The sequence below is a fragment of the Eutrigla gurnardus genome (assembly GCF_963514095.1).
Source record: "Eutrigla gurnardus genome assembly, chromosome: 14".
Taxonomy (NCBI): Eukaryota; Metazoa; Chordata; class Actinopteri; order Perciformes; family Triglidae; genus Eutrigla; species Eutrigla gurnardus.
In genome coordinates this window covers 26,484,528-26,507,949 of record NC_139937.1, presented here as the reverse complement: position 1 = coordinate 26,507,949, position 23,422 = coordinate 26,484,528, and the positions used below count along the sequence as shown (strand labels likewise).

Sequence of the window (23,422 nt, the reverse complement as noted above, 5' to 3'; positions counted from 1 at the left end):
ACACACACACACACACACACACACACACACACACACACACACACACACACACACACACACACACACACACACACACAAAACCAGTGCCAGACACAAACAAGCCACTCCCAGTACCAGCTATGATAAGGTGTGGAGGCGATACAATCGGCACTTCACGAGTTGAAGTCACAGATGAAGCTGGAGGAACTTTCCAGGATTTCCAAAGTGTTTGTGTAAACTGTTTGTGTGACAGTTTCTAACACTAAAAAGATCGTTTTTCTTCTTAAATCGTCTTATTGTGAAAAGTCCGATATTTCCGCCAGCACGTGAAGTCACCATCGCATTGACATTGTCCACCACCCCCCCGGATCCTCTCTGCCATCGAGCTGACCGGCTGCTGTTCCTCCATCGAGGCTCAGACTCACCGGAATGCAGTTAAAGGACGCGTTCGCTAAACTCCAGCCGGGCTGGCCGCAAACGCACCACGTGTTGGCGCTGCTTTGCCTGGTTGTCGTGTATAAATGCACGGTGTTGCTCTCCAGAAGAAGAGCTCTGTTCCGGGTCATGGAGCCCTTCCCAGGGCCGCCGGCACACTGGCTGTTCGGACACGTCAAGGAGGTAAACGTCTCACTGAGCAGCGTCTGTTTATTCATACTAATACTAGCAGTACTGCAACAACAACTATGTTATTATAACTGTATGCAGCACCTTTCACATATATATATATATATATATATATATATATATATATATATATATATATATATATATATATATATATATATATATATATATATATATATATATATATATATAGTGTGTGTGTGGTTTTCTACTTTTTCTTAAGGATTGAAATAATTCTGCACATTAGAGTTCAGCCACATACACTGTCCATGCTACAGGATGCAAAGCATTGGTTAAACTATGTTTGAACTTTTCTTTCAGTTTAAACAAGACGGGACGGACCTGCATAAGATTGTGAAATGGGCAGAGAACTACCCTTATGCCTTCCCGATGTGGTTCGGTCCTCTTGTTTGTTTCCTCCAGATTCACCATCCAGATTATGTGAAAACAATACTGACATCAGCAGGTGTTAATTTCATCTTTATGGAAACCGGCGTCCAGCATTCTAACCGTGTATTCAATGTAACCAAAGGTCAATGTAACGGTACTTTTATGTGTTTATTTCCAGAGCCCAAAGATAACGTCGCGTACAGGTTCATTAAGTCTTGGATTGGTAAAATTACTTTCTCCGACAGCATATTTCAGTTTATTACACATTTGTTTGTTCAGCTGCTTCACTCACACACACACACACACACACACACACACACACACACACACACACATCTGTCTCCAGGCGACGGCTTGTTGGTGTCGAAAGGTCAGAAGTGGTTCCGGCACAGAAGGCTCCTGACACCAGGTTTCCATTACGATGTTCTGAAACCGTACGTAAACCTGATGTCGGGCTCGACTAAAACGATGTTGGTACGTAAACGGCGTATTTCTGTAGATCACTGTTCATACGTGCGCTTCTAGATGACCTCCTCGGAGTGTGTTTTCTGCAGATGTCACATCTGTTGTCTGTTTCCAGGACAAATGGGAGCGTTATGCCAAAACCAACGAGTCCTTCGAGTTGTTTGGCCACGTGAGTCTGATGACGCTGGACAGCATCTTGAAGTGTGCGTTCAGCGACGACAGCAACTGTCAGAACGAGAGGTGCCCCCCCCCCTCGCCATTCACAGTTCCATTTTGTTTCTAAACTGTTCTAAACTGCTTTGCTGTTTGCAGAATCAATATTGATTTCAATGCTCTCCTTTCAGTGGAACAAATGCGTACATCAAAGCCGTGTATGAGCTCAGCCATCACATTAACCTGCGCTTCAGGACCTTTCCTTACCATAATGACCTCATTTACTACCTCAGCCCACACGGCTTCAGGTACAGAAAGGCTCTCAAGGTGGCTCACAGTCACACCGGTAAGACATCCATTCACTGGCAAATATCAATCATAGGAGAACTGATCACTGTAGCGTACCCCATGCACTCTTATCTCTGAATGCATACTCATGCAGATGAAGTCATACGAAAGAGGAAGGAAGCCCTGAAGGAGGAGAACGAGCTGGACCGCATTCAGGCCAAGAGACACCTGGACTTCCTGGACATCCTTCTCTTAGCACGAGTATGTTAGCATGATGTCAGCTGTAGACATGGTCTGCAGAACATGACACCTTCTCACTTCTGCTCCGTGACGACCGGCAATCAAACTATATAAAAAAGCAAATATACAGCCATAAAACAGCACTGATGATTTTATAAGCATAATGATGGCCTCCACTACAAAGGCAACATTCAGGTTTGTCCTCTTATGAGGCCTGAAGGCAAAAACTACATTTAAAATAAATAATAAATAATACAGGACGATGTGGTTCAGCTTGTTGTAATCATGCCTGACTTCCCTCATAACTTATGGAGACATCAGATATCAGTTACTGTGGAAGCAGAAGATCAGAGATGGTCTCGTCCTGAGGTGGAACAGCTAGATGAATAGCTTTCAGGTCAGAATGACTTATTCATAGGCACGTCTGCATGTAATGTTAATGAGCCTCTGTAACTCAGGGACGTGTTTATCATGGCTGCTTCCCACCCTCAAACGTCAGATCACCTCTGGGTGGCCAGCTCTTCCACTGACCTGGTGAAGACAGATACTCAGCACCAACCTTACCGCCTTTGTGTGATAGCAGATGGTACTAGTGGTAATAGTTGGTCAATAACAAAGAGCATTCATTCTTGTTATTGATTTTGGCCCCCCCTTCAGGATGAGAAGCAGAAGGGTCTGTCCGATCAAGACATACGTGCAGAAGTGGACACCTTCATGTTTGAGGGCCACGACACGACAGCCAGCGGCTTGTCCTTCATCCTCTACGCTCTGGCCTGCAACCCAGAACACCAGAAGCTGTGCAGGGAGGAGATCCTTCAGGTCCTGGAGGGCAAGGACACCATGGCGTGGTAGGCTTCCATGTTGAAAGGATGAGGTGAGCTTTGGCTCTTTCTTTTTAGCTTTTAAAACATTGACAACTAACGCATGTCTGTCTTGTTTGAAGGGAGGATCTCAGTCAAATTCCATACACTACCATGTGCATAAAAGAATCCCTCCGCCTGTACCCTCCTGTCCCAGGAATGTCCCGGGTCACCACCAAACCCATGACCTTTTGTGATGGAAGGACTTTGCCGAAAGGTTAGAACAGACAGCATCTCTCGGCTACATAATAACTTCTACCTTTAACTGGTAAAAGTTATTAGTAACTTGTGTTGGTTAAGTCTGACCTCTGACCATAGCTCTATGACTCGGTTTTTACAGCCTTACAAAACACAGATTAACCCATTAAACCTGCATGTTTTCATTCATTTCAATCGTGTCATATCACAACAGAAGTCCTCTCAGGAGCCCAGTGTTTTAAAGGGTAGCAGCAGGTTTATAGTAATGTGTCTCACACTTAGACGTATTGAATGCTGGTCTATATTACCCCTGCACAATACCTCAACCAACACACGTTTTCTTTCTTATTTCCAGGTTCTCATGTCGGTACGAGTGTGTTTGGGATTCACAGGAATGCAGCTGTCTGGGAAAAGCCTGACGTAAGTCCAGATCATCATACTTAATGTTAATGCAAACCCCACAGAGCCCATCTGGGAGCCGCATGCTTCAGTGTATTAGGAGTGTGATTTTTGGGTTTCATCTGGTTTCACAGGTCTTTGACCCACTGCGTTTCCTCCCTGAGAATGTTTCCAAGAGGTCACCTCATGCATTCGTGCCCTTCTCTGCGGGGCCAAGGTTTGTCCTCACATGACCTCATGTCATTGATTCACTATGAACCAAGAGTATGTCTAATCATTCATCCATCTTATCAGAATGCAGTATGTGCTTATGTAACTTAGCACCATTAAAATACACACATAATACAAAACAATAAAACCTGATGGGGAATAAACAGATAGGGAGAACCTAAGATCCAATTTTAAACAATGCACAAATCCCAAAACACCTCATGCAAGCGTTGGATTTGAGCTGCAACCCCTGAGAATAAAAGTGCTAGTTCACTGTACTGGAATTTATGGACAACATAAAAGAGACACTTTACAATGCAATAGCCCTGCAGTAAAAGACAACTGTTGCTCATTAAAGCATAGTTTGAAGTGAAAAACGATGAAATACTCCTGACACGTTGCTGTTTGTCTCACTCAGAAACTGCATTGGTCAGAACTTTGCCATGAACGAGCTCAAAGTGGCAACAGCCCTGACACTGAAGAGATACCAGCTGATCGAGGACCCCACCCAGAAACCCAAGTTACTGCCCAGACTGATTCTTCGCTCAATCAATGGCATCCACATCAAGATCAAACCTGTGGATCAATAAGTGGAGAAACAACCGGAGGAAATGCTAGAACCCTGGAACACACAGTAGTAGTATTTACATTTCAGGAGTATTCTGAGTTCTAATACTTTAAATCTTTACACTGATAATGAAAGTATTAACTGTGTTTTATTCAGTGGCTGTACATGTTTTGGGGGAAATAAGCTGAAAATTGTCTGAAATTGTTTGTATTTCAGAACATTTTCTCACAATGGAACAGATTTGTAATGAGGTACTATTGCACTTATACTTATACTGTGGTTAATGTGGACCAAGTCAGTTTGTGGTAAATGCAAAAACATTAGATTTGTAAACGCATTATCTATTATAAGATATTTCTGTTTTTCTGGCGAAGTAGCAGCAAATAATTTCACTATAAAGGAAGACCCGACTTTCACACGACTGAACAAAGAAGTTCAATGAAGACAAAATAAACATTAACAAAGTGTACTGCCCCTGTGTGAAGGTTTACTATTGCCGTCATTAAAGGAAGTGTCTGTGCCCCGTGAACTCATTTCAATGCGTCCAAAGTACTGAAGCATCTGGTCAATGTTTACCTGCAGCATCACGTCTCAGGAAGGTGAAGTGTCTGAACACCCTTCTCAGTCTACAAGCCATACAACTTTAAATACACTGCAGAGAGTCAAGTCAAAAGTAATTCCTTTTTTATTTACAGTCATATGATTACAAAATCCACAAGGACAAAAAAGTCACCGGCACATTTTGCAAAAAGTGAAACATCTCATCGTTGCTCTCTGAACTCCGCTGGCTTCTAAGATCCCATGAAACGACCACATGCTGCACCGAAGGAGAACTTTAAAGTACAAACACTAAGGGCATCTGATCCTTCTGTCTTATTCACTAACTCAACCCCACTGGTTTACACTGAGACTGGATGAGTTGTAACATCCACACAACACTAAGGTGTCGTGGAGGCCTCGTGGTTTACATTATGTGATTGTTTTACAGGCCATTCCATCTTCATTTCCCCTCAACTCCCTACAGTCTACAGAATACCATGTTCTGGGACCTTAACCATTGAGAGTGCACACTGTCTAAAGCAATTACATCGAGTTCCACCAGTTTGACACGGCCAACTCTGATTTCTACTCCTGTGCAACGCTGGTTCCTATGTCTCAAGTCAGTTCAGGGCAAACTAAATGTGAAGAGTACAGTGCAGTTCATGCACTGTACTCTGTTGAAAGATATCAACACGCTACATGACCATTAAAATATACTAAATCCAAACCCTTCTGCTTTTACGAGCTTCCAATTCTGCTGGATTCTGTCGGGGCTTAACAACAGAAAAGGCAGCACACCATTTAAAACTCAATATATTGGAAAAAGCCAAGGGACAAATTTGATTAAAACTACTGCTGGGAAAGGGCAAATGGCTTTTATCTGCAGAAGAATCCTAATTAATAACAAACCTTGCAGCACCACATTCATGGGACGCCACATATAGATTTTGTAAGGTAAAGGTTAGTGCAAGTCTGCAGCTCAACCTCACTGAAACGTCTGACCGGTATGCACACGCCACCATCTACTGGCTTGTTGGACAAATACAAGACACTTCAGTTAAAGTCATATTGGTGTTACACAAGTCATGGAAATGTTTCACATTATATCAATAGGTTTTCTAAAGGAAAAGCAGCCCTGTGTTTTGATAGAAACTGACTTCATGTCTGGATTCTCTGACTTTCCTGAATTCTCACAGTAAAACATTTGATATAAAAAGGGTTTTTTTGCCATTTTTTTAACAGCATTATCAAAACATTGACGGAGTGGAAAAACATATTGAAAACGTGTTTAGTAGGAAAAAAAATACAACTTTACATCCAAAAGATGACTCCTGGTCCATCATATCCACGTAGCCTGTCACTCACACACACACACACTCTGAGGATGCTAACTGCCAAGTCCTGCACATTTACACGACTGTTTGCAATCAGAACACGCTTCGTATTCCAGCCACTTCATCAAACTGCGGACTTGAGCAATGTCCGGAAGGAAATGGCGTGGTGCCTTCTTGTGGTGATGATGAGAAACACAACAAATAAAAAAGAAGATTGAGACATCCTGCAGGTCACAGTCCCGGTGGATCCGCTGGCAACCTGAGAGTCAGCAGCTTGAAGAACCTGGTCAGATGAGTAGTGACGGGGTGGGCTTCTTTCCTGGCCAAGCTTCTTTGGCATACTTCTTTTTGCGTGGCTCGTTGTGGGTCTCTGGTAGGTAGGGGGCTGTGACGGGGGTGGGGTTGAGTGTGATGGGGGGCTGGGGAGCATCTGGGGCCAGGTCCACCTCTGGTGCTGGATTTGGGAAGGGCAGAGGAAGCCCCCCCTGCATAGCAGCACTTCCTGGAGCTCCTATTGGTTGGTTCTCATGACTGGTGGGAGGCAAGTCCCCATAGAGCCCACCGCCCAAATTGTAGCCATGGATGCGCTTTGAAGTCAGGTCATCAAGACCCAGAGTGTTGTGTCCCTCTGATCTGCGTTTCTGCAGGCGCGATTATACAGTATTAACTTCCCACATTTCAGCTCATACATTACAACCTCTGCAGGTCATACACCTAACCCGAATTATCAATGTGACACTTTATGAGTACACCACGTTTATTTGAAATAGATCAGAACCACTCATTCTGAGAGAACTAGCTCTGCTCGTATGTTGTAGTAGTTAATGAGCTGAGTAACAGTATTCCTTTGTAGCCTGTCATCTTAAAAGCATCAACTGAATCAGACGTTTCAAGCTTACCTTGATGGGGATGACAGCAGTCTGCACCATGTTTCTAAAGCGTCCCACCGACGGGTCGATATCCTCTGTAAGTATTCAAGTGTTACGATTAATACTTCACTTATTCTCTTGAAAAGTAGAAATGCACATAGTGATATAACTCGACTATATATTTCCAGCACACCAGGAGGTCCCTCACTGCAAAATCCCTCCAATCAAATGAATGAAACAATGACTTATGAGGCGCTACATTTATATAATCAGAACATTACCGCTTTTCTCGTTTGCTTTGGCTCATTTCTTGAAATATTGTTAACATTCTAAAAACCTGAGGTGCATTTGTCAAAATAGCTTCTCTGGTGCAAAGCAACACCACAGCTGACCTGTAAAAGGTCAGATCTCACTCAAAACATTCACCTCCTGATTCAAAGTTATTGCCTCGTGTAAAAAGTCAATGCCCTGGAATATTTACTGTACTAGAATGTTATTTTTTCAAGTGAACTGAATGCTATCATGTTTCAAACTGAACAATATCCAGATGCCCATTTCAACAGTACAATTATTTTTACAGTATTGCACATTGCACTCACATTTCCATGAAATGGTAGCGGTATTTGTATTGATGCAAAAGCACCGTCTTACACCACAGAACACAGAACAATTACACAACACCTTACTCCTCTTCCTCGAGCTGGCAGCCGCCCCCATTCATAATTTACCAGACCAGGTTCCTCCATTCTCAGGAGTTGTGGTTATTCTGGTGTAGTTGAGCTATATTAATATGACAACAGCTGTTCTCATGAACATCAACGGTCAGCTAACTGGAGATAATGTAGAAGTTCAAGTTTCACCTGACAGACAATTTACCAATTTAGTGGATGTTACAGAAATACTCCATAGTACAGTCATGATATTCATGAAAATGCAATGGACTACTGTGCATGTGCTGACTTATGAAAGAATTCATACTCGTTTTGAAGAGAACAACTAGCGTTGGGTCAGCAAGACATATTCAGTAATTGTGCAAAGTGTAGATGTTTCTTTGCGGTTCACTGTATTCGTACCTGGGTTAATGATGGAATCGTCCTCGTTGAATGTAACTCTGGAGTTCCTCCGCTTCCTCTTCGGCCTCTGGATTTCTAGATTCCCCTCCTCGATGGTCAGTAGGGAGATGCGCTTGTTGTGAGCCGTGTTGAACTCTGTCAGGTTCTGGCAGGATGCAGAAAGGCATTTATATCAAGATATTACTTCTTTACAACCCAACAAGATACCAGACTGAGCAGGGCAGTCACAGGTTGCATCATTACACGACATAAACAGGTCATTCTAATGATAATGTTATATTTCCCAAATGTTTGGCGAGTGCATTTTGTTAAAGACAACTCAAACAATCCATGACCTCTGAGGTTATTAACAAAATGCTAAATATTACGCTTCATAAAGTTGATTTTGCCGTCTACCTCATGGGCAAACATAAAAAAACATAATTAACAAGATGCCATTGCCATTCCCTTTTGTGAAGTAAATGTTTGAAAGCATGAGAATATTGCTATGACTGAGAAATCAAACGTACCTCCAGCTCCGTCTCTTCCTCCGGCAGCCCGAGCAGTCCTTTCAGCTCCTCATCCTCTCCCGTCTTACTGTCTCCTGTGCCGGCGGTGCCTTGGGTTTGGGGTTTCTCTCTGATGGTGTAGGTCCTTGTCGAGGCTCCAAATGATACCGTAGAGTCTATGGGGACTTGCTGAGGCTTGTGTGCCTCCAGACGGATGTGTCCCAGGAAAGTACCGTGTGCTGAAATTGTGAAAATTAAATCAAGAGGTTTGCATATGTTCATACAGATTCTTCATAGTTTTTGCCTGTTCCATTATCATGGAACTAACTCAAATGTGATTCAGCCCTGGTGGCAATCCATGCATTGCAAAGTGATTCATTGCTTTGTCGATAAAATGCAAAAAAATAATAAAAGTGTAGTAAAAAATAAATCAAATCTCTGGCACATTTCCCCAAAGCCAAAAGTAAACTATTGAAACTGCTTTTCCTTCAATCATCTCTCCAAGATAAACGCGATATTACATTTACAAGACAACAATGATGGAAAACCTCAAATTAAGCTGGAACGATGACGTAACATTATCAAAACGATGACTTGACTAACTGATTGATAAACCGTCTCAGCTCTAGTGGGCATTTCCTGGTTAGTAAAGAGCATGATTAGCAGGTCGGTTTTATTCATTCTTTCAGCTCTTAGCATATGTATGTCAATCCTTTTCAGAAACCGTTATATAAAATATGAATATAAGACAAGCATGCTGAGCCAGTGGACTTACTGCTGTTGAGATCTATGAGGAAGAGCCTCTTGAGGTGTTTGTGGTAGATCAGGGCAGCGTGGACACGTGAGCACGACTGATGGTCGATGGTGAAGTCACACCAGTCGGGGTTCCTTCCAAACAGGTAGTACTTCTTTTCATCTATGATCAGTTTCTACAGGGAAAGACAGTGTCATTGAATCAACTGGTAAAGAAAAGGTATGTAAGCCATCTGTGCCTCTGAGCCATAACTGAACAGTGTCACTTCCCAACTGAAAAGCTTAAATCTCAGGGCTGGTTGCTGCTGTCGCACCGTGTGAAGCCATGCAGCCATTAGGAAGCCCAGTGTGCAACACATCTGGAACCAGTGGACTGTCAGCTTTGTATCTGGTGCATTCAACTGGACTTACGTCCCACAAAATTACCCCAAATGCATGCTTTCAACAATTCACATGAACATGAAGCTGCCAGGTTACCTCCATCAGTTTGTCCCCCTTCATCACGTCCAGGTGGAGACCCTGGGGAGGCTTGCCCGCCCTGAAACACAACACTGGGTCACGCTCTTACAACATTCTGGTGATCTTTACAAGCGACAACCGAGTCTGTTCTGTTCCGTAGTCCCGCTTTAGAGCTGGATTGGTGGGAACGGGTGCTTTAGGTGGTGGACCGGTGGATCTGTGGACCAGTGGATCTGCGGACCAGTGGATCTGCGGACCAGTGGACCTGTAAAACCGGTGGACCTGTAAAACCTACGGACCTATAAAACCGGTGGCTCACGGAGACGTGTGTAACGTTAGCGGGTCGTCATGTAAATCAACGCCCTCAGAAACCAACACAGAGGGTTAAACATGTTAAAAACCTCCACTTCCTCTTTGTTAACGAACACATGTGTTCAACCTTAACATGAACCATACGAAGCATCTTTCTGAGAGACAAACACAAGGATGAAACCACCAAATCCTCACTAGCAAATGATTAGCAGCGTTAACGTGTTAGCTTGCTAGCATGCTAGCGCTAGCTCCAGTAACTATATAACCGGTAAAAACGATCCGTTTAATGAGCGACGGGGCGCCGGTTGGCTCGTTTGCATCTGGAATCCCGTTAGAAGTGAACAGTTACGACTTTAACGCGTGCATGTTCTCACCATGTTGGACAATCAAAAGGAGGAGCACTTTCTTTGCTTGTTTTAGTCGCCATCTTGCCTCATCTTCTCATAGCCGAACTGCATGTTGGGTAAACGTCACTTTGGGTTTCTGGGAGTTGTTGTCTTACAATTCTGGCAAATAGCACCCAAATAAGACCACCAAAGCTGTGCATGAAAGGCTATAATGTCCACACAATTAAAACTGAACATGTTTGAAATGATCACGAGTGTGCTGTGTTAACATCACGTGAGGGAAATTACATTGAAAAGAACAACTTTTAATTCCCCCAAACGACCACTAGGGGCTCTCAGAGCCCAGAGTATCTGACTCTTTAGGGCGCAATGCTGCAGAAGAATGGTTTTGAAATGCTATGATTTATATTGTTGTGCAGAGATGGTTTGATAAAGAGTGTGGGTGTTGTCTCAGAGGTCTTATTGCAGCTCATGAGATGTTGTGTCTTTGGTTATTCAATATGCATGCTTCCAATTTCTCTACAATGCAGAACAGTGTGTTATTTACTGCATTACTAAGTTGGTGGGTGGGCTTCAGAGGGCTCAACAACAGGCCTGCAGGTTTTAGTTGGAAAGTGTTGTGGGTTTGGTGAGGGAGCTGACTCGTTAAGCCACTGAGGTGGGAGGGTGCCTCGTTAACCCGACAGTGCACCAGCAGAAGGAAGTGAGGGTATCGCCTCTCCCCACTATGTGCCTGAGGTAGTTGGGGGGGTAAATCCCCTCGTGATGCATATGTCAGTATTTACATGATGAATAAAAACCTTTGTGTTTGGCCCACTAAGTTGTACGTCTTGACGTACAACTTGAAGTTAAAACACACCAAGTCTTAACTTCATGCCACATTAAAATAACAGAATATTAACATCTTCTTTCACAATACAACGAGGCACACGTCAGCCCCCCCCCCCCCCCCTCCCCCCGCCTGTGAATGCAAACACTTCTGTGCACCTCCTGTAACTTCCTCATTCGCTTTTGTGGTTTCTGACTGAGACAGCAATGTCCTAGTATACTCCTGCCTGACATTTGCTGTCTCTTCATTTTTCAGCGAAGAGGCAACAGTGATGGCAGGCATGACTGCTTTGCCACTTCAACAGTTGATTGCTTCTTTGGACAACTCTGCTCTGCCAAAAATACTTCAAGTTTGCTCTGGAGTGTATTTCCAAGGTTGGTATTTGATCATTTTATTCACTGTGAACTGAAACCTCGAGGGACGACGAGGGCAAACTTCTGGATTATCTGTAGAGATCAGATTGCTGTAAATTGTTATTGATTAGAAGTATTTGTTATTAGATTGGGATCGTGTCAAGAGGACACATTTATGCTTGATGTGCTCTTGGCTGAAAGTAAAGCACTCTCCATTTCAGGGTCTATCTATGAAATTTCCGGGAGTGAAGTGTGCTTTTCGACCGGGGATCTCATAAAAGTAATCAGCATCGAGCTCCTGTCGGTTTGCTGTGAAGACCTCGGCAACAATGAGAAGTTTGAGCTGCCCATCAGCCACACAGGTCGGTTTGTGGAGACAAGATTCTGGGGAGAACGGCTTATTCCCTTTCATAGCTGACACTCGTGTGGTTTTCTCAGGGTTGTTCAAGGTCGTGCCCGATGAGATGCCGTACAGCACGCTGGAGGAGATGGTGAGCCTGAGGCCCGTGGGCCTGGACTGCTCCCTCCCCTTCACTTTCACCAACCACTCCAAGATCACCGTGGGCAACTTCACCCTGGGGGCCGGCAGAGCTCTGACGGTGCTCTCCATCGAGCGGCGCCGGGGCAAGGAGGATCAGGTGCGCTGCCATGTTCAGGGGCAACAGGAAGCCTCGGCGGAGGTGTGCATCCCCATGTCTTTCCAAGGGGAGTTCAGCGAGTGTGAAAGTGAGGAGCGCTTCACAGTGCAGGAGATCATGTCCTCGCCCTGCCTGCGCAGTCGGAGGTTTCGCTTCATCAACACCACCAAGTGTGACCGGCCCCTCGTCCTCAGCCCAGTGTACCAGGTCCACGCCATCATGAACTGTGAGAACAACTTTCCTTTTTTAGATTAAAGTTACATCTTGATCATGATTATCTGTTGATTCTAATTCATCAACATTTTCCCACCATGCACAGTTAAAGAAGTGAGGAAAAAAGGGTCTTTTTAATGAATTAATTGTGATTACATCACCGTTCTGTTTCACTTTTGTTTCTTCAGTTGCTGTTGTCTGCATACAATCATGTTTTTGTTTAATTGTCTTAAGGTGGCTCGCTTTCTTTCTTCTCTTCCTTTTCTCCTTTTTTAAATTCTTATAACTAGAAGAGACATTTCTAAAGAAATTGAAGTGTGAATGCTGGATGTACAAATTGAAACCCTACATGCTGAAATGCTGGTTTAAATGCTCACATGAATCAGTAGCAGAGGTGGAAAGTAACGAGTTACATTTACGTTACTGTAATTGAGTAGTTTTTTGTTTTTTTAAGTCGTTTTTAAAATCTTTACATTTACTTTGTCTTAAGTAGGTTTTGTTTGAAGTAGCTTTAAAAGTATGAATGAGAAAATTAATGTGATAGCACACATGATTCTAGCATTCACACCAAATTATTATTATTATCAAAAAACAAAAGTAAATTACAGTGTTGTGTGAGTCAGTTACACTGGATTCTTATTCTGCTGAATTTTATTTACTCAAACGTGAATTTGCAGTAGTTGTACTTGAACGTTCCCATTTAATACTAATACATCACTATCTGAGGGACCAATATTTCACTTTGACCACAACATTCATCTCTCTCTTTATATTCATACAAACCAATGATGAGCTCATTAAATATGGTGCAGTAAATATCGACCAACATCAGCCCATCAGTAATATAAAACACTATATTAACAACATTCATTTTCTGCATCATGAGTTCAACTTTCAGTATATTTTACTGATGATAATATTGCTGTACTAAGTAGGATTTTATTTTTTTACACGTATTGCTTTGACATGTAAAGGTCATGAAACATTCTCTGACATTATTTCTTGTTTGTTCTTGTTCTTAACAGTGAGGAAGGAGATATTGAAGTTTCCCTCCAGCTTAGAGGTGGATGTGGTCGATGTCACCGAGACGTGTGATGATGTGAATTTCATGACCCCGCTGAGTCTGACGGAGGTCCTTTCCCAGCCAGAGGAATCCTTCCCCACAGTAGTGGAGGTGCTGGAAGGCCCGGAGGCCCGCTCTCTCTTCAAGTGCAGCTGGCTGCCGGGCCTGAGCAAAGGCAGCCAGCTCATCTTCCACAAGACAGGAACCTCGGCCGTGTTTCTACTCTCCAGCCTGAAGGGCCGAAAGACACAGCAGTACTTCCTGGTTTCTCAGCAATACGCCGGGCGGTTTCGAAGGCGCCCCAGGGAGTTTAACTCGGTGTACGAGCTGCACGTTGCTTTGAGCAAGGCGCCAGGTCTGACGGTGAGCGTGACGAGGAACTGTGAGGAAGTCGAGGAGGAGGGCCTGCCTGCCCTCAGTGTGGGTGAACAGCTGGAGGTGGTGCGCTGCCAAGACATGGAGCTGCCCTGTGAAAAGGGGCAGAAGCAGTCCGTCGAGGCTCTTATGTGTCGGCGCCTCCAAGAGCCAGACGACGGGGATGATGATGATGATGATGATGGTGATGATGATGAAGAGGAGGTCAAGCAGGAGGGGGAGGAGATTTTTCTGCCTCTGTACATGCAGGGTCACTTTGTGGAGGTGCTCGGTGACAACAAGAAGTACAGACTCAGGGACTTGGGGAAGGACTTCAGCCTGCCACTGGATGTGAAAGCGGTCAGCCGGGATGCTGAGTCCGAGGCCGATCCACTCGTTGGGTTTGCGTGTCTCAGAATAGAGGGGGCGATGGTCGAGCCCACCATCCAGGCAAGCTTCCCCGACAGCCCGGACCGCTGTTTTGAGATCCCAGCCCAGTGGCTTTCTATGTCCGTCTCGTTTACCAAGGAGCCCCTGCCGTGGTGTCAACCGCCCAAGTGCCACGTGGATAGGGTCACTGAGGTGACGGACACTTTCTTCTATGAATTTCACAAACAGGGCAACTCAGACGCAGCTGCCCCACCCCGACCGCCGAAGAGGAATCTGTCATCTTCGTCTTCCAAAAAACCAGCGAAACCCTCAAAGAAACCATCCAAGGCAGAGAAACCCAAACCTGGACAAGACCAAAGCGTCCCGACCAAGGAGTTGGCCGATCTGACGATAAACTGCAAAAGGAGGCCCCCGGCTCCCCCACCTCCAGTAAGCATGGCTGTTTGTGTATTCATGACATTACCACACATTTCTGTGGCCGTGAGAAAGAAATGAGGCCATGCAAATATACTTCTACTTAACATTGTGGTAACGAGCCTGACTTCCTCTCTTTGTGCAGGCTATTCTGGATGATGAACCTCCAACGGTCGTGCCCCGAAAGCATTCAGGGGCCGGAGTGACAACAGGCAAGGCCCTGCCGAATACCTACGTGGAACGGGAGGAGACGAGGAACAAACGTGAAGCTCTGCCAGGCAGGTTCCAGCCACACTGGCAACACTTACAAGGACAAGTGGGACGTTATCATCTATTCTTTAAATATACTGAACCAATATTTATGGTATATTCACAAATATCATATACTCTATATTTGGTTCAGTTGTTTTAACTAAATATTTATGGACAAAAATAGAGCTCTATAACAAAAGAACCAGGCTTTACGATTCATCCTTGTTTTTTTTGTAAAATCTATATAAAGTTTTGCAGCTGTGGAACACTAAAGATTGATAAACTCGTTCTCTTTGTCCCCCAGTGCAACTGCATGATATCACAGCAGATGAAGACAGCGACCACGACTATGAAATTGTGGATGACAGTTTCTCAACGATGATGAAGCAAGCACACGAGAATGTCATGTTTTACTAAAGCAGAAAAGATCCCACGTTATTGAAACTCATTGTGATTTAATTTCATGCTGAAATGAAGTGTCTTAACATAAGGTTAGATATTTCAGTTAGATATTAAATTAACGCTCTAGCCTCCTGACGGTATACTGCATTCGTGAGGTCAAGCCCTGCAGCCTTGTGGACACTTTATCTGATTGTGAAAGCATACAGTAACACCGTCACTTCCCATGTGATCACTCAAACTCTTTCAAAACCTTCAACCAAGTGGCTGTGTCACAAACTTTGATCAAACTAATGTGTCTTTAATTGCATTTATTGTTGTTGTATTCAACCGTTTGGAATATAACCATATGTAGCTTGTAGTTTTGTAAACATTACCATTATATTGTGCAATACATAGAGGTTTCCGTATATGACATATTAACAGTTTATACCTGCAGTATAAAAGCATCTTATTATAAAACCTCAAAAATGAGTGGAATCAATACCATGTTGCCTGAGAGAAATAATGTTAATTCTAATAATTTATAAGTTTCAGAGGGAGTAATAGGTTATGTTTTATTGGACATGCATTTAATGTATATAGCAACCTCCTACATGCACACTCCTAACAGAAAGGCTCAGGCCAGTCTCGTTGGCAAAACAGTCTCAAAAACAATGTTAGGTGGCAGTTTCTCACATGCTGCGTAACGGAAATGCAATAACAGAAGTTCTCCCAGCTCTGGACAGAAAAAACGTGTGATCCAAGTACAGAAACATCTCATAAAGTATCAAATCCTTTTTTTGTTTTATTGAGTCATTGCAAAAGGAAATACGTTGGGTACTTTCTCCATTTCTTAAAGGTTGAAACCATTTATTTTTATCAAACATTATGTAGATTCATTTGGTTTACTTCATACTAAAGAAATGTATTTTTATATATATATATATATATATATATAAAGCGTCAGTCACACCCATTTGGTTTATTCAAATGTTGTTCAAACCCGTTTACCGTGTGAACCAGTGGAACCTTGTAGACGGATGTGTTGGTCTACATCTCAAGTGTGACCGTAATATTCAGGATTCAGTTTGTGGTGTCACAGCTAGTTTCACATGCTTCTCTCTTTTTTATGTATCTTAATACATTTGCACAAATGCTTGTTTGCCATGGATTGTGTTTGGATGGGATTGGGAGTTACAATCGTCTTAAATAAAGGTTTAAAGCAAGAAAATGTGTAAGAACTTTAATCATTTATAAGCCCGCTGTGCAGACAATTAACCTAAAGAAAGAAAAATAAAACCTAAAAAGTGCATGTGTGATTTATGAAAGAAAAGTGTTCCTGGTAGACGAGCCAACTGTATTTTGAATAATCTTTTAATTTTGGAAAAAGTTTCAAAGACAAAATAAATTGAATACTCACATTCCAAATCTTTAAAATTACAAAAATGCTTTACAATGAAGTTGGGAAATACAGAACAGCAACGGTTTCTTCAACAGCAACACCTTTGGGAGTTGCAAATTAGCAGAAGCAACCTCAGGAATACAGGATGTGAAAACCAGAAGCAACCACAGTACCTTTTCAAAGAAGGCTTCACGGTCATCGCTCAGGGCAGAGAGGCTGTGATTGGTCGACAGCCTCGACTTGTAACACCTATCGACTTCTATCAGGTTCAACTCAAACGGGGACAAAAGGTGAAGGAGTCTAATCATCACCGTCGGTGGATTTGTAGTGATCTTCGTCGATGGTGGAGAAGATGTGACCTTCGTTGCTCAGGAATTCTACTGCTGCCCTGTGGAGCACAAAGAGAAATGTGAATATATGGACGCGCCGTCATATAACCACAAACAACCCGCTGATTTCCCATATCTCCACTGAGGAGGTAGCCCTTTGGTCGAGAGAAAATTAACTATTTTAAGCGTCTAAAACTGTTTTCAAGCAGATGTGACAAACATCTCTTCAAAGTGAGAATGTGTTGCTTTGGTAAATTCAACATTTCAGGGTTTTGGCCTTGGGCAAAATAAAACACTGTCTGAGGAAACATACAGAGGGAATTTAGTACTTAGTACTAGTAACTGATACCTACTTGAGTCGACTTACAGAAGCCTGATATTAGCTGCAGTTAAACTTTAGAAAACAAAAGGATTGGAGAGATTCACAAAAAATGACTGATAAAAAAAATCTAGATAAAATAGTATACAATACTGATCATTAAAGCTTCACACAGATGCATGTAAAATAAAACAGAAATGTAATAAAATGTTTCTATCTGAGAGGCTCGACAGCTAAACGTTTGAAGACTCAAACAAAATAAAGACTGCTGGTCCTCATTGATCAAAACTGGGTCACCTTTAGTCCTTAACCTGGACTACAAGAGCAGCTCCAGCCTCCTACAGTCGGCATAGAACGGAGAGTTCAGGAAAGTTTGTGACCTCGTGGTCATGCTGGCTTTTGTGAATCCTCTAAGAGTTTCATGGAAAAGACATTCACGAGAAGACCACGATGTAAGTAGCAGAACTTTGCTTACTTTATGAGAGCCATATTCATGCCACTGAGTCTCTGCATCAGGACCTGAATGCTGATGCCCTGCGGGTCTTGGCAGCCTTTTATCAAACTCAGCACCTTGTGAGAAAAACGATGACATATTAAAAACATGCACAAAGCATCAAACTGTAAATACAGAAGCATCCTTTATATCCAGCCTAACAGCCCCTCTTTGTGTATCCAGAACTTATTTTTCTGAGCATCTGTGGTATTTTCATCGTAATAATAAGGATGGACAGGATGCATGAGACACTGAGCATCGTGTGGTTCATTTTTAGTTAGTTTTGTCCCTTTGTAACTCGGGAAAAGCTGACGTTGATCATGACAGCAGCATATCACTGTCCACAGATGATTGTTGAAGTTAAAAACTCAGATCAAATGCCAGGAGTTTGGCTGATATGTATTACTTCATAAATGTAAACTTCACACTCACACTAATACACACACTCACTCTTTGAGTCCAAGGACATATGAGACCAAAAAAAGGATAGAGCATCGTGATCAATAACCAACAAAATACCAAAGCACAATGCTTTGCAAAAATGTTAAATCCTTAAATAGATCTAAAACATCTTGCGTGTCTTCTCAAAGCAAAAGAAGACAGTCGAGATGTGACTCATTGACCACAATGTCCAACTTCTCTTTTTGGTTAGGTTTGTAATATATATATATATATATATATATATTTATACACACACTGATGTAAAATGTTAACTAAGACATTATGACTCACCTGATTCTGGTTTGCACTTAAACCATTGTTAACCATGTCATTAGCACCTGCATAGACCCCTCCCCCGCCTTCCTTGCCCGGTTGTGACACGGTTGTGTCTTTACTAATCATTCCTCCTCCAGCACTTGACTGAAAGAGAAACAAAACTGTGTCAACTTTTTCCTGGTAAACGCACAAAGAACATCCTCAAAGATAGATGGAAGACAAATACTTAGAAATGTGACATGTGCAAATTCAACCCCTGGGAAAAGGCCTGAGAAACACAAATGTACCACATAATAAGTGTTTGTACATGCTGAAACCAAGTACAGAACACGCTCCTCAGACAACAGCATTTTAGTGCTTTTCAGGGTCACATTTATGCATTTCTGCCAGCTTATCAGTATCTATAAAGTGATGGCATGTTCATATTCTCTATACTAACTTAAACAAGACATTAGCTAACAGTTCTAAGAACTGATAGCCAGCCTGACTTTCTCACATTTAAAGACAACAATGAAGTCTGCTGAGGTTTCTCACCATGGTCTGAGGTTTGCCTAGTGCCATGTGTGCTTGAACAACCTCCAGCATATGTGAGGTTATTTCATTCATGTCCTCCAGGGGTCGGACACTGAATGCCACGACAGATCTGTGGTTCTGAGACAAAAAGACAAAGATTCACATCCTTAGTCAACTTTTAAAAACACTCAACTCACAGAGGAACTACTATGCTATAAATGAGACTCACATTACTGAAACACAAAGCATCCAGAGGAGAACTGCTTAATAAAAAAAGCTGTTCTACCAAATGTCACATGGTTACGGATGGGCAATATAAACGTTTATTATATGACGGTATTACAAATAGGCACACTCAAACCATGATTCTACCAATGTTCTCCCTATCGGCATGTAAGGCCTGTAGGTGGCCATAGAGTAAAAGCTGTGTGGGAGTGATGTAGTCCATCGTGTGTTGTACCTCCCTCGTGCTTGTGCATTTGCTCAACAAAAACCAGTGCTTCTCAGGGTTAAGACTGTATACGTTGTGATGCGTGCTCTGATGAAACCAGTGAAGCGTCCACCTCCACACATGGGCATGTGGGCAAGGAATTAAAACGTTCAAGTTCCTCATTGTTTCTGGGGACCGTGGAGATGATTTGAGCCCTTCCCCCTTCCTCCCCCGCCACGTCTGTCTACTTTATGTACTGTATGCTGTATATGTACGGACGGTATAGTGACAAAGTCATCATCATCATCATTTTAAAACAGTTTACTCACCTGAAAAGAGCGCAGATTGCCAGAGACTTTGACGTATGTGCCCGGAGGCAGGACAGTGCTGTCCACGCTGGGGTCCTGCACAGACAAACAACAGTGTTGCTAAGGGGCTTGATGGGATTAGATTACCAAACAAAGACATGTGACAGCTTCTTTCCATGGAAGAATAAAACAATGTTCAGGTTTTCAACAGCAAAACTCATGTCTGCCACATTTGACTTGTATGCATGTACACTAATGTTTGGGTGTCAACACTTTTGTATATGAGATGTAATGTGTAACGCTGGCCAATGAACCGGAACTCTTTCATGTTAACATGGCATTGTAAAGGGGAGAAGTGAAACTTAATCTAGACCAGAAATGATGGACAGTTGTGATCGCTCTTGTTAACCTTCGCTCACCCAATCAAATGATCTCACATCCTAAAATAATCAAACACTTGCAATGTGGCATTGGAGGGGTTCTATTCATCACACGTTTATATATCAGACAAATTATTCATCCTTATATCACAAGCGATTGAGATTACATCCAACAGAATACATTTAAATTGCTTGTGCGAGGGTTAAAACCCCACCACTGACCTCCGTGTCAACCCACTGCTTCACATCCATGGGAGCGCCTGTCATGTCGTCGACCTTGTACTGGATGTTGGTCATGGATTTGTCTGTGCTCCTGATGATCCCCACGATGGTAACCTATGACAGAACATGAACCGTTATCCAACTGGGAGATTAAAACAAGTTAAATACCTACAATCTCATGATAGGGGTGGAAGAATTAGGGTGACGGGTCAGAGGCCCCAGAAAATCTAACTCATCATTCTGTACTGAACATTTGCACAATAAACGGTCAAACTCTTGACGTGAAAAATTATCATTTAAACCAACAAACAACATCTTTCAAATTCGGGGCATATAACGACTGGGACTAGCAAATAATTATATGATCTGCATTGACACCCATACATTTGTTATGATGTCAGAGGTCCCATGGGAGTCTAGCGGAAGGGGCGGGACTTCGCCACTCTACACCCAATTAAAAGTCATGTTTTGCAGTCCCAGCTTTGCTTCAGTATAGAGTGCCGAAGCGGAAGCAGGAAGTAACGGCGCCATGGGTCCTTTCGGAGCGAAAAAAATGAATGGTGTTCAATGGACGGAAAATAATTATTATCTGATCCCCCGGTCGTTATGCCTTGGATTACACAAATGTTGTTTATAGGCTTAAATTATAATTTTCCATGTCAAGAGTTTGACCGTTTATTGTGCAATTCTTCAGTTAAAATTCATTGAGAAAACACAATGATAAAGACTACATGTTGTGTCGCGTATGTGACGTCACGTCATCGCCCTTTCCCCATCGGCGAAGTTGAGGCTCTCCACATGACCCGACTTATAGTGGTTATCCCCCCTTTCGATACTTTTATTCTGCCCTTGGAAAAAAGCGGTGAAGTGGAGCAGAGAAACAGCCATCTCGGCGGACTTCGGACTCGGCGGGTGGTGACGTATATCATTCGCGACGAGAACAGCGAGGGGCTGTAGTTCACAAAGCGGCTCACACAAAACCTAACTTTATCAAAACTCTTCGCGCTTAATTGTCGTCTTCTTTGCGTGAAAAATTTTCTTTAAATATCACAAAGAACATATGTGAAATCCATGGCACAATTCAAACGGGACCAGAAAATAATTTGTATCTACCCATTGAATCGCATTGATATTTTTTTGCTTTTGAGGACCCATGTCCCGGAAATGGAGGGGCGGGACTTCACCACTCTATACCTGGGCCACTTCCACATCTCCGACTCGGAAGGCCTCGTCAGCCTGGGAGGCAGACATCAGCTGGGACACCGTGCAGGGGATGATCTGAGAGGCGCGGGTCCTCTGCAAAGCAAAGCGTCAGTCAGTGGAGGCCAAGGGAACGATGTGTACATGGAGAAACAGGGGCTACGCTATTGATTGACAATATGAATGTGAATGAAAGTGATGTGGTGTTGCTGCTCTGACTCTAAAGAGGCTGTAGTGAAGCGTTGAAGGTACAGACCCCTTTCTTCTCTCCTCCCTGGGATAAGGCAGGTGATGCAAAGCCCCCCGGAGACTGAGTGTAGCCCCCGACCGAGCCGGACTCACTGTATCCGCCTGAAAAGGCAAACGGAGGAGACAGCCGTTTCCATTAAAACCAGTCGTTTCCACCACCTGACATCCCCATCAAAGACACACTAGTCCAGCTAACGTTAGCCGCGGACAGACACAACAGTCCAGCTAACGTTAGCCGCGGACAGACACAGCAACAGTTTGGTCCAGCTAACGTTAACTGCAGACAGACGTCAACAGAGCCAACATGGCCGCTTTACGAACACCACCGTGCGGACATCACACTCACCCTGGTTCCACATGCTGGGTCCGTGTCGTTAAGTCAATAATGTCCGATATAAAACGTTGGTAACACCGGGGAGCAACAACCGCACGCAGTTCAATAGACTTGCTTGTAGTCCCGCGCGCCAAACTCAACATACAGCGCATGCGCGTAGCAGAAGTCCCGCGAAACTGACGTGTAGCCCGGGTTTCCTTCGCCCTGATTTAGACTCGTCAGGCAGTTGTTCCTCCCTTGATGTGTACAAATACCGTCGTTGTAGCGGCTCCTGTTCACACTAACGGCCCACACCACACATTCAGCATCGGATAAGGAATTAGATTCAACTAGCGTGTTGGAGTGTTACACAGCTTTGAAGAGAGGAGTGCCTGAAAGGCAAATCTCAGGGCATTTTAACGATCCAAGGCTGTAATGCTGTGCTGCATTCAGGTCCAGTTCGACACATTGCTTTAAATACTAAGTGGTTATCGTTGCATCAGTGGCGTGGCAATTGCTGTGAGAACGATACCATTAATTCATAAATCATTCATTCAAATTCTCAATTATTTAATAATAAAAATGATTCAGTTAGTAATCGTTAGCCAGCATAATATTTTTATTAAAAAAAAGGAAAGGCATCATAATTCCATCACACAGTTTTGACATTCTTAAATGTCTCCTACTTTTAAACGTTATTAGTTGGAGTAATGTCGTATTGTCTACAGAGATATGTCGCTTCTTCTAAAGAAATCCCTTATCTACAACCCATTTAACGGGAAGTACGAGCGTTACCTGAAGGCTACCCACCTCCAGAGCAGCCTTTTATAAGAAATATTACACAGTATTGAAACATATACACGTTAAAGCAAAAGCATGCACACTTTTGTAATGTGAACCCTACTGTCAACTTAAAATGTACTACAAAATGTACATTTATGAAAGGATTCGGCATTCAAGTAGTGAGGTTTTTTTAACGATACAATATAAATATAACCTTTCCATTCATAATATCTAGCCTATCTCTGAATTGAATGTTTTGACACATGATAGGCTACTCCAGACTTGTTGCCTAATTGTCTACTGGTGAATGGCAGGTCACACATTAAGG

The 23,422-nt window shown here is 43.1% G+C and overlaps 4 protein-coding genes across 5 annotated transcripts; 2 read left to right on the top strand and 2 right to left on the bottom strand.

The window, feature by feature from the left end:
• Positions 1 to 165: 165 nt before the first annotated feature.
• On the top strand, positions 166 to 4,903 carry cyp4t8 (cytochrome P450, family 4, subfamily T, polypeptide 8). 2 transcript variants are annotated; one of them, XM_084026021.1, is made up of 12 exons: positions 166 to 597; positions 925 to 1,069; positions 1,172 to 1,216; positions 1,340 to 1,467; positions 1,574 to 1,698; positions 1,803 to 1,957; positions 2,054 to 2,160; positions 2,797 to 2,987; positions 3,083 to 3,216; positions 3,553 to 3,617; positions 3,731 to 3,813; positions 4,225 to 4,903. In XM_084026021.1, exons 1-12 carry the CDS (start codon positions 409 to 411, stop codon positions 4,394 to 4,396), a joined length of 1,539 nt encoding a protein of 512 aa, XP_083882147.1. In that variant the 5' UTR covers positions 166 to 408; the 3' UTR covers positions 4,397 to 4,903. The 2 variants fall into 2 exon arrangements, with proteins under 2 accessions (XP_083882147.1, XP_083882146.1); XM_084026020.1 differs by having other exon boundaries at positions 1,172 to 1,467.
• A 133-nt stretch (positions 4,904 to 5,036) lies between these two features.
• On the bottom strand, positions 5,037 to 10,671 carry LOC311023908 (nuclear inhibitor of protein phosphatase 1-like). Its single transcript, XM_084026022.1, has 7 exons — positions 10,577 to 10,671; positions 9,909 to 9,969; positions 9,454 to 9,607; positions 8,700 to 8,917; positions 8,191 to 8,335; positions 7,148 to 7,212; positions 5,037 to 6,889 (listed from the first exon to the last, which is right to left on the bottom strand). Exons 1-7 carry the CDS (start codon positions 10,627 to 10,629, stop codon positions 6,536 to 6,538), a joined length of 1,050 nt encoding a protein of 349 aa, XP_083882148.1. The 5' UTR covers positions 10,630 to 10,671; the 3' UTR covers positions 5,037 to 6,535.
• Positions 10,672 to 11,577: 906 nt separating this feature from the next.
• Positions 11,578 to 16,667, top strand: themis2 (thymocyte selection associated family member 2). Its single transcript, XM_084027080.1, has 6 exons — positions 11,578 to 11,752; positions 11,953 to 12,093; positions 12,170 to 12,595; positions 13,608 to 14,818; positions 14,949 to 15,081; positions 15,360 to 16,667. The coding sequence occupies exons 1-6, from the start codon at positions 11,650 to 11,652 to the stop codon at positions 15,470 to 15,472; spliced, it is 2,127 nt and encodes a 708-aa protein (XP_083883206.1). The 5' UTR covers positions 11,578 to 11,649; the 3' UTR covers positions 15,473 to 16,667.
• A 125-nt stretch (positions 16,668 to 16,792) lies between these two features.
• rpa2 (replication protein A2) lies at positions 16,793 to 22,490 on the bottom strand. Its single transcript, XM_084027081.1, has 9 exons — positions 22,345 to 22,490; positions 22,006 to 22,100; positions 21,744 to 21,845; positions 20,550 to 20,663; positions 19,969 to 20,043; positions 19,231 to 19,347; positions 18,712 to 18,840; positions 17,962 to 18,056; positions 16,793 to 17,226 (listed from the first exon to the last, which is right to left on the bottom strand). Exons 1-9 carry the CDS (start codon positions 22,355 to 22,357, stop codon positions 17,139 to 17,141), a joined length of 828 nt encoding a protein of 275 aa, XP_083883207.1. The 5' UTR covers positions 22,358 to 22,490; the 3' UTR covers positions 16,793 to 17,138.
• Between the last annotated feature and the right edge of the window lie 932 nt (positions 22,491 to 23,422).

Coding starts and splice junctions, on each gene's coding strand:
- cyp4t8 (XM_084026020.1), top strand. CDS start 409: ATGCAGTTAAAGGACGCGTTCGCTAAACTCCAGCCGGGCTGGCCGCAA. Junction 1,468..1,573: donor GCTCGACTAAAACGATGTTG/GTACGTAAACGG, acceptor GTCTGTTTCCAG/GACAAATGGGAGCGTTATGC. Junction 3,618..3,730: donor CTGTCTGGGAAAAGCCTGAC/GTAAGTCCAGAT, acceptor CTGGTTTCACAG/GTCTTTGACCCACTGCGTTT.
- LOC311023908 (XM_084026022.1), bottom strand. CDS start 10,629: ATGGCGACTAAAACAAGCAAAGAAAGTGCTCCTCCTTTTGATTGTCCA. Junction 9,970..10,576: donor CCTTTTGATTGTCCAACATG/GTGAGAACATGC, acceptor GTTGTGTTTCAG/GGCGGGCAAGCCTCCCCAGG. Junction 6,890..7,147: donor CTGCTGTCATCCCCATCAAG/GTAAGCTTGAAA, acceptor TCGCGCCTGCAG/AAACGCAGATCAGAGGGACA.
- themis2 (XM_084027080.1), top strand. CDS start 11,650: ATGGCAGGCATGACTGCTTTGCCACTTCAACAGTTGATTGCTTCTTTG. Junction 12,596..13,607: donor GGTCCACGCCATCATGAACT/GTGAGAACAACT, acceptor TGTTCTTAACAG/TGAGGAAGGAGATATTGAAG. Junction 14,819..14,948: donor CCCCGGCTCCCCCACCTCCA/GTAAGCATGGCT, acceptor CTCTTTGTGCAG/GCTATTCTGGATGATGAACC.
- rpa2 (XM_084027081.1), bottom strand. Junction 21,846..22,005: donor AGGGAGGAGAGAAGAAAGGG/GTCTGTACCTTC, acceptor TTTGCTTTGCAG/AGGACCCGCGCCTCTCAGAT. Junction 20,044..20,549: donor AGCAGTGGGTTGACACGGAG/GTCAGTGGTGGG, acceptor TTGTCTGTGCAG/GACCCCAGCGTGGACAGCAC.